At 43.6% G+C, this 18,239-nt stretch overlaps 1 protein-coding gene across 1 annotated transcript; it reads right to left on the bottom strand.

Moving 5' to 3' along the window:
• Positions 1-1,150: 1,150 nt before the first annotated feature.
• Positions 1,151-17,725, bottom strand: LOC104545506 (obscurin-like; the record flags this gene model as incomplete). The annotated part of the gene is made up of 13 exons (XM_010190664.1): positions 1,151-1,414; positions 3,207-3,473; positions 4,193-4,456; positions 5,754-6,020; positions 7,062-7,328; positions 7,989-8,252; positions 8,626-8,892; positions 9,463-9,726; positions 10,348-10,614; positions 11,498-11,764; positions 14,003-14,269; positions 15,702-15,974; positions 17,459-17,725. Coding segments are annotated over 13 exons (3,465 nt in total), but the record flags the coding sequence as incomplete, so codon positions are not given.
• Positions 17,726-18,239: the final 514 nt, after the last annotated feature.

The raw sequence follows: 18,239 nt of genomic DNA, 5'->3' as shown, positions 1-18,239 counted from the left end.
GAATGGGGAAAATTAATGTATAGTCAAAACTATAACTTCCTCGGTGTAATTCAGTCTAGCAGAAGTGATATAGCAGGTTATACAATGATTGGGAAAAAATTATTAAAGGAAGAAAAGAAAAATTTTACCTTACATGGTAAGTATGCCTATAGACCTAGCCTGAGAATTGGAGAGAGGCTGTAAAGCAGAATCAGAGACCTCTTGAAAGCGCTGGGGCAACAATAAAAAGGTAAAAGAAGGAAAGGGAAATCTGCCAACTCAAGAAAGAGTTGTATTGAAATTAGGAAGAGCTTTCTGGCAGCATTGATGGCCAGGCAGTGGAATGAGCGTCCAGGGAAACTGCAAATTCTTCAGCACTGGGGTGAGGGTAGGTAGGGGTGATGGGGATGTGGGGCTCAAAGATGGACTAGATGACCTGTAGGGGTCCTTTCCAGTTCTATTTCCCATGTCTAAATTGGGAGTTCAAGACTGAAACCATCTCTGTTTTCTTGGTAAATATTAAGATATAAAGGTCGGGGCAGTAAAGCAAAGATATCAATTCATTGACCTACTGACTTTCCAGGCAAGAAGGACTCCTGAAAATATGTCCTATAGTGGAAATTAAGCTTCCCTCTCTCTTCCAAGGAAATTACTGAGGACTATGAAGTACTCTCACACTACAGTGCTGAGTATTCTGCAATATCAGAATATAAATCTATTGACCCTTGGTCAGTTATATAGAAAAGTTGCATTCAATCAAGTTTTGTTTGCATTATTTAAAAGGATCTGTCAAAACCTAGTGTCACTTGAAATCTAAGGTCGCTCTTAGGATGAACGTTCCTGCCACTCCATCTCTCTAGGCTCAAGTCAAAAGTAAAACAGGACAAAAAATAGGAACATGTGGTATCCTTCAGCCTTTGGTGTGGTGCAAAGTAGTATAGCAGTGCAGCAAGAGCAAGGAGAAGAAAACAGAGAAAATGTTAGTATCACCAGTGAAACCGCAATTCTAGTTAGAATCAGACAAAAATCACTATAAAAAAAAAGAAAACCCATTACTGATAGAATTAGTGATGGTGAGATTAAAGGAAAAACTCATTGTGTGTCAGTTACGAGACTTCCAGCGGAGGTGGGATTCACATCACATCAGATTTTCTCAGTTATCTTTTCTTACCGTGCACTGTCAGTGCCGCAGTCGTCTTCTCGGCTCCACACACACAGGTGTATTCCCCAGCATCCTTGACTTCTAAAGCATGGATCAGCAGTTGTGCTGTGGTACCTTCCTGCCTCATAGCGTATTTTTCACTTGATTTGAGCACCTTGTGCTTCTTTTTCCACTCCACAGAGGCAGCCCTAGACAGCTCGCATTGCAGCATGGCTGTTCCACCTTCCGTGGCTTCTTCATTCCTCATCTCCTTCTTGAAGTGCGCAGGCAAGGCTGAGGAGGTCAAAATGAGCAGAATGCATGACCAGGGCAGCTCTCCTAGGAGCTATTTGTCTGTGCTCTGTCACATTTGACAAGAAAAGCCTTCCCTAATCAAATAGGACTGGTAACCACTCTGGGAAATGATGGTGACTTCGGAAAGCTGGAGAGCACCTTGTTCATAAGTCAGACCCTTTCAGAGAATCACAGGATGTCAGGAGTTGGAAGGGACCTCAAAGTATCACCCAGTCCAACCCCCTTGCTAGAGCAGGATCACCCAGACCAGGTCACACAGGAACACGGCCAGGGGTTTGAATGTCTCCAGGGAAGGAGACTCCACAACCTCTCTGGGCGGCCTGGGCCATGCTCTGACACCCTCACACTGACAAAGCTTTCCCTTATGTTCAGCTTGAGCCTCCTATGCTCCAAGCTTGGGACCATTGCCCTTTGTCCTGGCATTGGACAACCCAGAGCAGAGCCTGGCTCCTTCCTCCTGACACTCGCCCTTTCCAAATGGATCCCCAGGAATGAGGGCACCCCTCAGTCTCCTCTGCTCCAAGCTCAAGAGCCCCAGCTCCCTCAGCCGCTCCTCAGCAGGAGATGCTCCACTCCCTCCAGCATCTTTGTGGCTCTGCTCTGGACTTTTTCAAGCAGTTCCTGTCCTTCTTGAACTGAGGGGCCCAGAATTGAACACAATATTGCAGATGTGGTCTGAGCAGGGCAGAGCAGAGGGGCAGGAGAACCTCTCTGCCCTACAACCACCCCTTCTCATACACCCCAGGATGCCATTGGCCTTCTTGGCCGCAAGGGCACATTGCTGGCTCATGGGCATCCTGCTGGCCACCAACACCCCCAGATCCTTTTCTGCCTGTCACCGTTTTTATGGTATGGTCTGTGGCGTTAAATGGAGAACCACAGCAGTCTCAACTTGAGACTCTGCAAGACTGAGCCCTGCCGTACTTGGTTACTGCCTGGCACAATGGAAAGTAAATCCCAGCTGGAGTTTATGAGATCTATTCTAAAGCAAATAATTACTTAAAATGCTCATAAATTAAACTATGCCTGAGGCATCAATCTCAATTCCTTATGAGATTTCTCCTCAGCTAATGCTCTAGCAGAACTTGGCTGTCAAATTATTCTGAAACACTGAAAACTACCAAAAATATCTCATAATCAAAAAGTAATATTCCCAACTTTAGGATTGGAATGCCTTTACAATCAACATTACAATAATCTGATTCTCCTTTTTAGACAGCTACTACTGAACGTGAGCATCAAAGAAGTAAGTTGGAACCAAGATGAGTATCTGAAACTTTTGCAATGAACACCTGATCAGTGCCTGATTCTGACCACTGTATTCAAGAATTTAGAGAATCATAGAATCATAGGATGGTTTTGGTAGGAAAAGACTTTCAAGATCATTGAGTCCAACCATCAATCCAGCCCTAACTGGAACTAGACCATGTCCCTAAGCATGACATCTCATCTTTTAAACACCTCCAGGGATGGTGACTCTACCACCTCTCTGGGCAGCCTGTTCCATTGCTTGACAACCCTTTTAGCAAATGAATTCTTCCTAATATCCAACCTAAACCTCCCCTGGTGTAACTGAAGGCCATTTCCTTTTGTCCTATCACTAGCCACCAGGGAGAAGTTACCAACACCCAATTTATGCCCATATCCAACCACACATTGCTAAATTAATCAGAAACAGGACCGCAATGTGAAAGCTGACACTACCACACTCTTAAAAAAACAACTGGTTGAAAATAATCCACTTAATTTGATTTTTTGGGGGAGGGTTTACCATTCACTTTTAGTGCAGCAGTGGTTTTCTGATCTCCATAACAGCATGTGTAATCTCCAGCATCTGTCAGATCTAAGTCACGGATCACCAGCTCGGCAGTTGTGCCCTCGCATCTCATGGTGAATTTGTTGCTTGGCTCCAGGGCTCGGTCTCCTTTCCTCCACTCCACGGCAGCTGAGACCTTGTTCAATTCGCAGCAGAAAGCAGCCGTGCCCTTTTCTGTGGCTTCCACATTCTTCAACTCTTTTTTAAAATGCGGAGGAAGGGCTGAAGATCACAGGTGAAGAGAGAGCACTTTAAAACTGAGGAAATACCCTATCATGACCTCTCCACTGGATCATAACCCTCTAATCTCTAACAGTTTTAGAATATACAGTGCCTGAGAGGCAAACAATGATTTTAGGGGCATCCCTGCCTTATGCTTTACAACACAGCACATTCAGCATGTCACAGCTGAACTGGAAGTCAGCGTTGTAAAGCTTTAATTTCTGTACAGGATGGTATGTTTTAAAGGCATTTTAGGAGATAACAAGAGAAAGCTGATCCCAAGATTTCAAGGCACTGTGCTCAGCTCTGTCTTAAGATCAGATGAACAATTAAAATGAACACTGTGTAATTTAAATTTCCAGGCTGCAACGTATCACTCTCACTTGCCTTTCTCTGTTGTTATCATAACAGAGCACCTGCTATTCCATTCAAGGGAAAAAAAAGTGAAATCTCAGTGATATACCTAGAGAAATTAATGAATGGAAATACTTAAAGTGTTATTTATTACTTCACCAAGGTCTTCATATCTGCTTCCAGATTCCATTAACATGAAAGAACAGGGATGGAACAGACTGTGTGATGGTATTCACCAGTCCCACGTGAAGGACTTTCAGGAAAAGACATTCCCCATGGTTGATACAGCTGTCTGTCACAGAATTCAAAATAACAGACTGGATCAAGACCAAGCAGAAAATCCCTATTAAACGTATGCATTTTACCATGCACTGTGAGGGATGCAGTGGTTGTCTTGTCTCCACACACGCACGTGTAATCTCCCGCATCTCGCTCCTCCAGGCTATGGACCGTCAGCTCAGCAATGGTGTCCTTCAGCCTCATTTTGTACTTCTCGCTAGGCTTGAGCGCCTTTTGCCCCTTCCTCCACTCCACCGGAGTGGGTTTAGTTACCTCACACTGCAGAACAGCCGTCCCGCTTTCGGTGGCTTCCACATCGACAAGTTCTGTTTTGAACAGTGCAGGCAAAGCTATGGGGCGTAACATAAACAGAGAGGACGTCAAAACCGTTAACTGGACCTTGAGGAGCTTAGGACCAGGTCCTGAGGCCGGTCCTTCACTATTACAGGAAAACAAATCACACAGTCTTGAAAACTGCATCTAAAACTCCCACCGCAGGATGTCACAGGGAGCATGGCCACCATGACCTGCTCCTAGCGTTGACTTATGCAGCATGTTCATCACTTCCCAGCTGATTCCAGCAGTCCTCTCTGCCTATTATGGTCTGAAATATTCTTGCTTGAACGTTAATGACCTGACTTGTGATTGAAGGACATCACCCTGGATGATGGCACTGCTATAGCTGATGATCTCTGCCTTTCCTGACACCATAATTTCTCTTTCTGGCTCAGAAAAGAGAAGTTCATAATATAACTTCAGGTGCGCCTCTAGGCCATAATTTCCAAGCACGCAATGGCTCTAATAGCAGGAATACAGGCAATTTTTTGGCAACATTCAGCAAGTTGCCTTGTGGTATGCCACCAAAGTTAAAAAGAAGGGACATGAACAGGGAAGAAAGTGCCATCTCAGAGGAGGGGAGGAGCAGATATAACTCCAGTTGGGAGAAAGAAGAGGAAGAAAAACCATACAGAAAATCTCAGATAAGAGAGTTTTGCCTCCACAGTTTTGCCCCTGTCCTTAGAGACATCTTAAGTTATAATTCAAATGAAAACTATTCTTTCACCTATTGAAACCATACATAAAGTGCCTCTGCTGGAGGGGCAACCAAAGCTTTTCATTATTCACCATGGCAGAGACAGGAGCAAAATCTGTCTCACTACTCCCTAGATTAGGACTCACAGAATAAACGGTTTGGGGTTTTTTTGGAAAGTACCATTTCCTCAGCAGAATGTATCACAGTCCCACAAAGGAGGAGGGCAATCACTCATTCCTGAATGGGAAAACCTCTCATTAACTGAGCTTTGTGTTCTTAAAGACCATTCCTTCAAGTTAAGCACTGAAATCCATGGATATCAGTGGGACACAAGGACAAACCCTCTGAGAACAACCTTGCTGCTAGAGGCCTGCCCACTTTTTGGCCTTACATGCAGCTGCCTTTTTCACTTTTAAAGTGACAAGTAAGATGAGAAACCCTCACAACTCTTCTTTACTTTGTTATAAAGCCACCAGTTTCAAGTGGGAGACGGGATGAAACACAGCAAGAAAATGCTGCAGAATCAAAAAACCAAAGCAAGTGGGAAAGAGACCTCTCAGAAAAACAGGGCCTCCCCGAGATACTGCTACCAGAACGGAGAACAGCTTTTTTACCGTGGACTGTCAAGACCGCTGAGGTCTTCTGATCTCCACACACACAGGTATATTCTCCTGTATCTTCTACCTCCAGATTTCGGATCAACAGCTCTGCAGCGGTATCTTCTTGTCTCATCCTGTACTTCTCACTCGGTTTGAGTGTCTTGTCCCCTTTTTTCCACTCCACGGGGACACCGACCTTGCTCAGCTCGCAGTGCAGGGTGGCTGTTGCGCCATCCGTGGCTTCTCTGTTCTTCAACCCTTCTTTGAAAAACGCAGGCAAAGCTGAAGGACAGCAATAGGAGCAGTGAGGTGTAATGCCCTGAAGGGTTAAAATTAACCTCTGATGTTTAAATTTCCTTTTTCCCCTCTTGTCTTGAACTGATTTATCAATACAAGAACATAGACTGGCAACAGTGTTCATCAGTATGAGGAGAAAATGTCATCACCAGGAAAGGCTACAATGTTTGCAGTAATCCAGAGAGGTATTTCACACATACTCAGACTCACAAATCAATACGGACAAAAGAAGAAAATCCAATTTTTTTTTTTCCTGAGAAATTTCAGGCATAAAAGAATAAATGTTAACTTGAAATTTCTGAAAAAAATAATTGGTTCACTGCTATGACTTTTTAAACCATGAGAGGTGGAGATTTGTCATGTTTTCACATACTCCATTAAAAAAAATGAAACATTGGCGTTTCATTCCAAATGTCAGTTTGAAATGAAATTATTCATTTCAAACACATGGTGGGAAAACAAACATTTTCAGCTGAACTGACAAATCCTTTCAAACACATCAGTTACAGTAAAAAATCAAAGGTCTCCCTGGGAATGGTTGTCCCTTAGTAGGTTTTACAGGGGAAAGTAATTGAATGCAATGACAACTGGCCCATATGTATAAAAGCACCTTGTTGTCCCAAGAATGGAGTATGGGATAAGATTCCAGGGAATAGCCTGACTTTTAGTAATTTTATAAAACTTTAAAATCCCTAAGTCACAGTCCCTTTGAGGGAACCCGTTTCAATGGGCTTGAGCATGGCAGGGTGGTCTAATAAGGGAAATTTCAAGTGGAGAAGCAAAACGATGGACCCTAATTAAAAGAGTAGCGGCCATCCAGGTTGTCTATGTGTTTCTGTGAGCTTGCACCCTGATACCCCTCTCGTTCCATGCACCCCGACCACACCGACACCCATGGGAGCCCTTCATTGGCACCAGTGAGGTGTGGGTAAGGGTCTGGCAGAAGGAAGGAGGTGGTAGGATCACCATGTATCTGAGAAAACAGCATAGTTACTTGTAGTACGTGTCTCATTTTGGTTGTTTTACCATGTACTGTTAAAACCGCCACAGTCTGCTGGTCTCCACACACGCAGGAATAGTTCCCAGCATCCATCGTGTCTAGATTTTGGATGATGAGCTCAGCAATGACACCTTGGCGTCTCATTTTGTACTTGTCACTTGGTTTGAGGGTCTTGAAGCCCTTCTTCCACTCCACGCTAGCAGAAGCCTTGTTCAGCTCACAGTGCAGAGAGACGCTTTTCCCTTCCATGGCTTCTACATCTGTCAGTTCTTTGGTGAAAAGAGCAGGCAGGACTGCAGAATAAATTCAATACGGACATGACATCAATGCTGAGAAAGCCTGACCCACGATCTACTCACTCTCTTCTCTTATCTCCCTGAACCTGCACATCACTGAAGCCACGAGACCTTCTTCCACTCCAGCAACTTGTTCCAGTCTCTAAAGAGATTTCAATCTGATTTTTAACTTTTTTTTGTCCTCATGCTTTAAAAGTGAGTCTGTCTATCTACAAACTTAGTTGACAAGCCGCCTGTCCATTACTTTATACACCATAAAATCAAAGGGGTAAAATTAGAAGCCATATTCCAATATGAAACTCCAGGAATTTTGTGTCAAGTGTAACAGTCTAAGCTAAAAAAAGTAAACATCATTCCCACTTTTAGGTCAGTCCCTATAAAAAAAAACTTCAAAGAAGAAGCTGTACTGGACCAGGGAGATTGTGCTGAGCTGAGGACCTGTTCTCCACTCATCACTTGAGCATAGCATCTAGGAAGACAAATAGCACATCAAGAGGGCAGCAGGTGAAAGGAGAAAGAGAAAAGGAAAAGAGGATAGAAAAAGTAGTCAACAGAGGGAAGGATAGAAAGTATATAGGGACCAGCAGGAGTAAAAGAAAAAGAGAGTTGGGAATTGTACGGATTTACTTGAGGCATGTGCTGAGGATTTCTTTTTACCGTTTACTGTCAAAGCAGCCGTAGTCCGTTGATCTCCGCACACACAGCTGTAATCACCAGCGTCCACCAAATCCAAATCCCGGATTGTCAGCTCCGCACAGGGACCTTCCTGCTCTAGTTTGTATTTTTCACTTGGCTTGAGGACCATATTCCCCTTTCTCCACTCCACTGGGGCAGATTTGCTCAGTTTACAGTGCAAAGTGACTGCCTGCCCCTCTGTCGCTTCTTTGTTCAACATTTCTTCTTGGAAGAGGATAGGCAAGGCTGAAGGATTCAATATCAACAGAGAAGGAGTCAGCACTGGATCCAAAGGAACTGGGCTCTGCTGTGAGTAAGTGGGCTGCAGTGTATACACTTAACCAAAAATGCACTACTTCTAGGTGGATACAGTTGAAAGGGGGGTAAAACCTCCCAGATTAGAGAGAAATAAATCAGAAAAAAATAATATACAGCATAGATGTGCTGTCTCAAAGCAAAAAATAAAAACCACAAGGGTATATTCTCTCATAGGGTGACTTTTTGCCACTAAAGAGACAAGAAGATGAAACCTCTAAGAAATCACACTGGCTAAGCTTTGGATGATCAGAAAAGCATGCTAAGTTTGGGACATAATGAGAAACACCGGTAGAAGGGTTACCATTCACTCTCAAAGCAGCTGTTGTCTTCTGGTCTCCGCACACGCAGCTATAGCTCCCGGCATCCGTCAAGTCCAGGTCTTGGATCACCAGCTCAACAAAACGCCCTTCCTGCCTCATTTTGTATTTGCCATTTGGCCCCAGCACCTTCCCGTCCTTCCTCCACTCGACCGAGCCCACGGCCCGGCTCAGCTCGCACTGCAGCGTGGCCGTCCCGCTCTCGGTGGCTTCCTCGTTCCTCAGCTCCTTCTTGAAACGGACTGGCAGGGCTGAGAGATGCAGAACAAAAAGGGGTTGCAACCCAGGACTCTGCCCAGATCTCTGGTCAGAGAGATTTGATTTAATTGTGGTTTATCATATGACCACCTAAGACTTATTCCAACACCCTTATCCTTAAGGACATTCTGCCTTTTTTTTTGTGGACAGTAAAAATTCTCGAGTAAATTGTTCTGTGGGAATCAAAATATGCATGATCTTGATTGGGGTCATGGACACAAATGACAAGCTGATCCTTATCATTAAAGGCAATGAACCCTCCTCAACAGGAAATCCCAAGGGATCTGATGTTTCCATACAAATTCAGGACAATGTACAAGCACATCAGCACCCTTCACTTGAGGAAAGGTGAGAAGACAACACAACACACACAACATTGGGCATAGTGAAAGCTGATTGTGGATGGAGACTGGGGAAAGGAGTGACACGGCAACATGAAAACATAGAAGGAAGGAAAAAGTAGAAGCAGGACATAAAGGTTGATGTTGTGAGGGAACATACAGAAAGGAAGACAAGTATACAAAAGTATTCCAGAGTTTCACAGGTTATTTCTGACTTTTTACCATTGACTGACAAGGCTGCTGTGGTTTTTTGGCTCCCCACTACACATGTATAATCTCCAGCATCCTTTAGGTCCAGGTCATGGATCAGCAGCTCAGCCGCTGTGCCCTCCTGCCTCATCCTGTACTTGTTACTTGGCCGGAGAAGAACGTGTCCCTTCCTCCACTCCACGGTGACCTCTTTGCTCAGCTGGCATCGCAGGGTGGCTGTCCCACCTTCAACAGCTTCCACGCTCTTCAGCTCCTTTGTGATGAGTGCTGAGACGGCTGAGGAATGAAGCGTTCTCATTTTACTTTAGGAGCATCATTACCAACAGGTGACATCACACGAGGCTTAAAATCAAAATGAATTCTCATTTACCACATCAATTATCACAGCTAATAAGCTCTGACCTACCTGCACACCCAGGACTCTACATGCATTTACAATAGCACGCCACGAGTTTGGGAGGAAATAAAAACCAAAACAGTTATTTCCCAATCATTAAAACATCAAGGTAATTACCCTTCTGCTGCCCAAATGCTGACGGTCACAGGCGCACAAAAAAGTGCAGAAGAGAATTACTTATTCTTTAAGAAAACGTGTAGCTGAAACCCTTCTTACCTTCCAGCTTAGAGCTCAGACAAGCACCTCTATCCAGAGCAGAAAGCAGAACAACTATTTCAGAGGCAAACAAAGATATCTCATCAACAGGTATATTTGATTGCTATGTTTTAGCATGAAGTTATTGTCCTAGACAACAGAGAACACAATGGACCCAGCCAGAGCTGCCTTTTGTTTGCACCGATCTCTTTTTTCTCCTGAACACTCACTATAAATGTGCAGGACCTGGCAGGACCACGGCAAGAACAACAAGAAATGGTCGCGAGCAGGTGTCTCATTCCTACCATGGATTTGGACTTGGGCTGTGGTCTGCTGGTCTCCAGTGTCACAGGTGTATCTTCCCGCATCTTCTGGCTCTGCATTATGAATCACCAGCTCTGCCACTGTCCCCTTCTGCTTCATTTCATATTTGGCACTTGCCTGGAGTGTGGCTTCTCCCTTCTTCCACACCACGGTGGTGTCGGCTTTTGTGAGTTCGCAGCGCAAGGAGACAGATTTCCCCGCTTCCATTTCCGTGTTCTCCAGGGCTTGTTTAAAAAGAACAGGCACAGCTGGAACACAAACCCAGGGGTTAGGATGTGCCCTCTTGAACTCCTGCACATCAAGTGCCCCAGAGTAGCTGTCCCTCCTTAAAACCGTTTTCCAAATGAGCAGAGCAGCCCTAGACCCTCCCTTGGCTGTGTGGTATCAAAGTTCCGCTTGGGAGCAGGAAAAAATCTCTCCCACAGATTTTATCATTTCACTGGGGATTCCTAGGAGTATGAGGGCAGTTTCTCTCATTTTTAATGAGGACCCTTTCAGAGTCCTCTGGACATCCTCACTGGACAAACTCCCTGCTTCTGAAGGGCTCGGAGATGGTGTTCATGCCCTGTATTTCTCCTGCTTTCTGCTCCAGCACATACTATATATATGTATATACTATATATATGTAGCAAAAGTGCTATATTACTAGAAGTATTGCATTTTTTTAGCATTGGAGAGTGCAGGTGGCATCCAAGAGCCCTTAAAAAGGATGTTTTGGGGAGTTTGAGGGCCTAAACATTAATCGTTTGGCCACCTGCTATTTACCATGGACTGGACTTATGTTTCCATGTCTTTGTGCTCCAGCGCTCCTGGCCTCCATCTCTAACTCCAGTCTTAAACCCAAATAGCTGATAGGAACTATGGCTCATAGGGTATAGAAAATGAACCCTCTGCACTTATTTATTTTCTGCTCAGTGGGAAGTTACAGATTTAAACTCCCAGATGCATAAAGTGAGATTACACGAACGAAACATATACAGGTGCTGACAAGTATGCAATTTTACTGCTAAATTTTACTTATTAGTCTGTAGAAGGCACTGCCCCAAAGTGCTATGTGTGGGGTTTTTTTTAATAACAGCTCAATTAAGCAATGCTTTAAGAAAGCACAGCAACATATTGAACTCTGCCTACCATTTACTTTCACCTGAGCAGTGGTCTTCATTTCCCCAGCGGTGCAAGTGTAGTCCCCAGAGTCTATGGACTTGACATCTCGAATAATGAGCTCTGCCACAGTACCGTGCTGCTTTAATTCATATTTCTCGCTGGCATAGAGGACAGTGTTGCCTTTCATCCATTTCACCGGGGCACCCGGTTTGCTGAGCTCACAGGTCAGCCTGACTTGTTTACCTTCTTTAGCTTCTTCATTTTGGAGCTCTTGCTTGAAAAGAACCGGCATTTCTGAAAATAAAAAAGAATATTGTAAGTGTTTAAAGGGACACACAGGACTGGAAATCACTTTTCCCTTTTTTTGTTTCAGACTTGGGTTATTCAGATAGAAAACCACAGGAACAGAAAAGCGCTAGCAAACAGCAAACAGGTTCTGACAACTCACATCTGGCTGCCAGCACTCCACAGCAGCAACAACAATATTTGAGACCGTATGCTCATTTTTCTTTTAGCCACTCTCTGGACTATTGAAGATGATGCTACTATTACTGTGGCTGTCATTAACATCAGTGGCAGATGCTGCACTGGTATCAATGAGCTGGTCAGAGCTGGACCACTGGCACAAAAAATGTAACACTTTACTGAGGTCAGCTCACACATAACACAGAGGACACAGAGAAATGGCAAAGTACTTTCTGTCACAACCAGCAGTATTGATTTCTTGCTATAAAATAAAACCTCACGACGTATTTTTGTCCGACGTGAAGACAGACTTTAAAACAGCACAGAGCAAACACAGAGAGGAAAGCACAGCTGCACGTGAGAGGGTCCCTGTGGAGATCCTTGAAGGTGATGTAGAGTAGCAAAAGCACTTATTGGGGAAAAAAAACCTCAACTGAAGAGTTTTCCTCTCAGATCATGAAAAAGAAACTCAAATTATTCCTGGTTTTTGCTGTCTTATGAATATGCGAGTCAGCCACTGATCTGTGATGCAGTTGTCCTGGAGCTATTGAAAAGCTGCAGCCTATTCTTCTGTTCCCCCTTCACCTCTGGTTTGGGACACTCAGTGTCACATGGCTGCTGACTTTTGGGTTTTTGCCTATTTTTGCATTCTGCTTTTCTGATGTGAACCTAAGAAACAGGGAAGCTACAACAGTTCAATTTGTTGTAGGCACCTTTGTGACTCCTTCATATCTGCTGGTGATCTGAATTTGTGTGTTTAAATCCTGCATCCAGCCACATCCTTCTCTGCAAAGGGAAAAATGGGGCTGCTGTGTAACATGACGAATGTGGGGTTTTCCTAACAGAAAATTGTTCTTCATCATGGGGGTGCTCCAAGTCCTACTGAAGTTCATAGAATCACTATGGTTGGAGAAAACCTCTAAGATCATCAAGTCCAACCGTTACCTAACTCTACCATGCCTATGTCTAAACCATGTCCCTGAGCATCGTATCTGGATGGATTTGAAATAAATCCAAGGATGGTGATTCAAACACTTTCCTGGGCAGCCTGGTCCAGCCTTTGATAACCCTTTCAGTGTAGGAAAAGTTAACACTGATCTTTCTTTTGTGTGTAAAGGGTATTGGGAAAACATCCTAGTGCTACAGAAAGACATAAAATCCAGACCATTAACTATCACCCCTCTTCTTCCTTACATCATCATGAAGGTTTTCTCTTTCCTTGCACAGCAGATCTCAGCCTTAAGTTGGCTTGTTTCTTGTGCTCTAGATAAATACTGTGAGCAGCTTGCCTTCCCTCTTCATGCTCTGAGGTTCAGGTTGATCATTCCAACCACCCAAATGCTTTTTTTTTTTGTTCACACTGACTTCTCTAACCCAGGTGGAGCTTCTGATTCACCCTTCTCAAATGTGAATGAGTGATCTTGCTCACAGAAACCAAGCTCCTCCTCAACCTTGGTCTGGGGCAGTGACTCAGGACAGGCAGGAGCATTAATAACATGGGTAGTAGATGAGCCCAGTTCTGACACAGTTCAGACACAATGCTCACCTATCATGGTCTTATCCTATGTGCTCGGGGAAGGGCACTAAAGTTTCATGTGTTGAAGAAGACAACTTTTGCTTCAGCTCAGCCAACAACACTTTAGATAGCACCTCTTGCCTGATCGCGCTTTTTGGGTGCATTACTCAATAGATTTGGTAATTACTCACAAAATGTGAGCGTATAAGTACCCCCTTTGGAGAGGGCCATCAGTAGGGACAGCTTCAGAAGGTGGTTTGTCCTTTCTCCACTCTTAGGCTGGGTGAATCTCCTACAGAGATACTCACTGTTCTCTACTGACTTATTGCTCTCTTGAGAGCTCAGACACTGGACTTGTATAGAGCTAAAACCAGGTAAGATGAAGGATTTTCCTGCTTCACTGTCTGTGACCTCTCTGGGTGCTTCTCCAGACTGGATGAGAACCTCTCCTTTTCAGTATAGCTTAACTTTTTTATAAGTTCAGTTTATTCCTCTGACCTCAGCATGAAATGACGAGTTAAGACCCGAACCATCACTCCAAATGTTCTTACCCTTGACAGTAATAACAGCACTACTTTTAGCTGCTCCAGCCTCACACTCATATCTGCCACTGTCTCCTTCTTCTGCCCTGTGAATGACAAGCTGGGCTTCAAATCCCGACCGGCTGATGTTATACTTGGAAGAATTTCTAAGGCTCTTCCCGTCCTTGCACCACTTTACAGGGCTGTCTGATTTGGAGGTTTCACAGTGAAGGATCACATCCTCTCCCTCAGTGACTTCCGTATCAACCAGCTCCTTTGTGAAGATGCAGGGCTTTTCTAGAATCACATAAAAACCATCTGAGATGTTTCAGAAGAGGTGTGGATTTTCAGTTCACAAGTAACCTGTGAGATTCACATCCAAGATTACTTGTATCAAAACTACAGCTCAAGGTTAGCAGGCAATAATTTGGTGTTCATGACCATAAAGCCCTCAGGGAGGCACCAGTCACAGCACAAAGTCTTGTTTAGTAAATACTTGACTGAGAAGACACCATCCCTGTTGAAGAGTGTAAATAAGATGTCTCTCATATTTCGCTAAATAAAAACAAGATGGAAGCACAACTTTCCCAAGCCCTTTTCCACACGAGCTGATTAGTTCAAACCTCCTAACTGAATCTGGAAAAGATAATTCTGCATGAAGTGAGGTGCAATACAGGTTTCACCTAGAGCAGGTCTCATCCCATCAGCATGAGTCCTCTAAAAACCAGGCAGACAGCTCAGTTTGGTCACGTTGGGTGACTCCATAACCATTGGAAGATGACAGACACCTCCAGAAACCAGCTATTCACTTCCAAAACAGACCATTAGGACAGCAAAGATGCAAGTCTGGAAGAGTTTGGCTTTCTACACAGCTTATACAAGTAGCCTAAGGTAGATACCAACAGCTAAATTGGCCAAGGTAGATCTTACATCCCCTAGCTTAATTCTTTTTAATTCACAAAAATCCAAACAGTCAGGAGACCACAATCCATAGCACCACATATTAATGTTACCAAAAGAAATCTTGCGAACAAGACCTTTCACTTGCCTTCAGAAAAATGTTTACATTTCTGTAGTGTGTGAAAATTTGGGCAAATTTACAGATTTTGAAAGAAAAATTCTTTGCGAGATGCATGATGAGACTGAGTTTTACATTTCTGGGTAAGGAGAAATATTTCTATTTCCAGTAAGAAACCACCTCTCTAATCCTGCACTCTTAGGCTGTTTGGCATTCATTTTATTCCCTTGCTATAGAAGTAGACTAACAGTGCAGTTTTAATTCAGTTCAACCTTTCCAGAGACAACTATTCATTGTCAGCAATGAATAGCAGAGAAGACACAGTGTTGCCTTTCAAACAACGAAAATTAAATTAAAAACTTATTGGTTGCATTTTTTTTCCTTGAAGTAATTGATTTCTCCTCATTTACCACCACTCTGTCTGCTCAGCTCAAGGGAAACTGGACGAAGCATCCAATGTCGCATCACTACGACATAACATTCCCATCTGAAGTCCAATAAACACTCTTAGAGCTGCTCAGGATCACAAAGTGTTCATTCCCCAGCCTTAGTTTCATTATATAGGTAATGTTGTTCTTGAACATATGCAGCTGTACATATGATGGGGCCAAAATTGTAGCAATTTTGGTCTTTTTCTTTCACCTACCCACATTATCCCATACTTATTTCTACACATTCTTTCCTCTCCTGCATTTTTAATGATTAAATTACCTTTAACAACCAAACTGGCAGATGTTTTCTTATCACCAGCTTCAAATGTAATGACCCCCGAGTCCTTCAGTGAGAGCTTTTTCAACGTTAGCAAGTGATATCCACCAGGCTGGGACTGGATGTCATTAAGTTCATTGGTATGGAGTGGGGTTTTATCCAAAAACCACTGCACTTTGCTATAGTCTACAGGAGAGATTCTGCATCTGAACATGGCAGATTCTCCTTCTAACACAGTGACATCTTCCAGGTCTTCAGTTATTAGCACTTTCTGGCCTGAAAGGAACATAGATACATCAATTACTGCAATCTTCAGTTTCTACCATGAAAATCCATATGGAGAACTCCAAGATTTCCTATGTGAGTATTTCAAGAAAGAAATATGATACAGAAGACTGAAACACAAAAACCATTCACAGGAAAATAATATATACAAGACACACAGCAAGAGAGGATGAAGGCAACTTCGAAGCACCAGAACACATACAGCAGAGCAGGTGGCCAGTGCAATGCAAATCCAGTGTGATAATCAAGTTTCTACTAATGAAATCACCTGAAAAGGCTGAAAGGATGTGTCCCTGGCAGCATCATTGGGCTCTAGACATCACTGAGCAATTGGTCCCTCCCATGACAACCTCTCTGTTTTTCTAGAGCAAATATAACTTGCTTACCATGGGACAGGACCACAAATCCCCACCTTCTTTGAACTTAGTCCAGCCATCAACACAGACTGCAGATTTCATAAAAAGAAATTAAACAACCTTGAAAACCTGCCTGTATAGATATAAATAAATAAGTTTATCACTGTATACAAAGATACATCTGCTGTTGCTCCTACTTACAAAACCAGCACAGAGAATTTTTACTTTTATCTTGAGCTTTGTGATAGAAAGTGTTTCACTGAGAAAAGTTGGTGTTAAGGACCTTACAGTTAATGCAGGTCCTGAGACCATGATGGGACTAAGCCCACTTCTTTGCTTCTCAAGGCTGCTCTAGCAGATGATCAGAGGTGGAAGAGTCTGGTTTTCCCCTCTAGTGTTTAATAGCTAATTATAATAATCAATAAGTGGACACCACCACTCCATCTCCATATGATGATTCTTGAATTTTCCCTCCCATTCTCTTCATCACTTCACCAATCTCAGCTGGCGTTTCTCCCAGTTGGGGCTCCAGTGAGGAACAGTAACAACCAGACTCACTCCTTCCTAAATATTGTTACCATTGGCCACCCCAGCTCATTTACTGCCCCTAGCATCAAATAAAAGCTGCAGGGCTGTGGTCCTCAGCTGGAGATTGGGGTGTACCCTTCATCTCTAAGGTACAAAGGGACATCAAGCACCTAAAGAACCCTTGGGCTTTCATTCACCCATCCCTTCTTAGAAACCGTCACTGGAAAGAGGCATCAAAGGACATGGAGAAAAGCCTGAGGCAGAATAATTTTCCCCTCATCTCTGAATCATATCCATCACATGTTCACACAGGAACACCAGTCTCTCCTTACCCCAGCATTCTGGGTTTTAAATCACACCCAAAATACTCCAAGGTGTAATTGCTTCAAATTGGCAAATTGCGCTGCATGTCCAGCTCCACATTGCTATATTTTTGTCCACATGTCTTATGCAATGTATATACATTGTGAGGAAGATAGAGCCGGAAATCAGTGGATCTGCTACCCATATGCTGAGAAAGAAATCTGCCTGTGCATATAACATTTCCTGTTGAAGAAATGAGATGTGCAATCATATTCCTCTCACGCATACCTTGCACGACGAGCTTGGCTCTGGACTGGGCATCGCCAATGTCGCAGCTGTAAGTGTCACTGTCACTCTTCTCCAAGTTATTTATGGTCAGCTGGAGGACTTGTCCTTCCTGCGTCATCTCGTATTTCCTGCCAGCCCTGAGTTCAGCGATGCCTTTCCTCCAGACTACGGAGGATGCAGCTTTCTCACTCTTGCACACAAAAACGGCAGTGCCGCTTTCATTGACTTTTAGATCTGAAAGTTCCTTGACAAAATAATTAGGTTTTTCTGGAAAGAAAAGGAAAGAAAAAAAAAAAAGGAAAAAAAGACAGGTTTGCTACCCAAAGAATTCCTGAGCATACAGAGTGGTCTTGAATCCCTTCTGCCCCCACTTGCAGAATCACAGGATCATTTTAGGTTGAAAAGACCATTAAGATCATCAAGTCCATCCGTTAACCTAACCCAACCAGCTCCACCACTAAACCATGTCTGTAAGTGCCACATCTACCCATTTTTTACGTCACTCCAGGGTTGGTGACTCAGTCACTTCCCTGGGCAGCCAGTTCCAATGCTTGACAACCCTTTTCGTGATGAAGTTTTCTCTAATGCCCAATCTAAACCTCTCCTTGCATTTCTTCTCATCATATCACATGGACATTATCTAAGATCACCAGGTCCACATCTTTTCACATGATGTATCAGGTAAAGTGTTTCCAGGGAAGTTTAATGCCATTGTACAGGTAGTGGTGAGATCTCATCTTGCAGACTATGTTCATCACAGAATCACAGAATGTTAGGAGTT

The sequence above is a fragment of the Mesitornis unicolor genome, unplaced genomic scaffold (genome assembly GCF_000695765.1).
Source record: "Mesitornis unicolor isolate BGI_N332 unplaced genomic scaffold, ASM69576v1 Scaffold44188, whole genome shotgun sequence".
NCBI classification, from domain to species: Eukaryota; Metazoa; Chordata; class Aves; order Mesitornithiformes; family Mesitornithidae; genus Mesitornis; species Mesitornis unicolor.
This window is presented reverse-complemented; position numbering and strand designations above follow the sequence as displayed.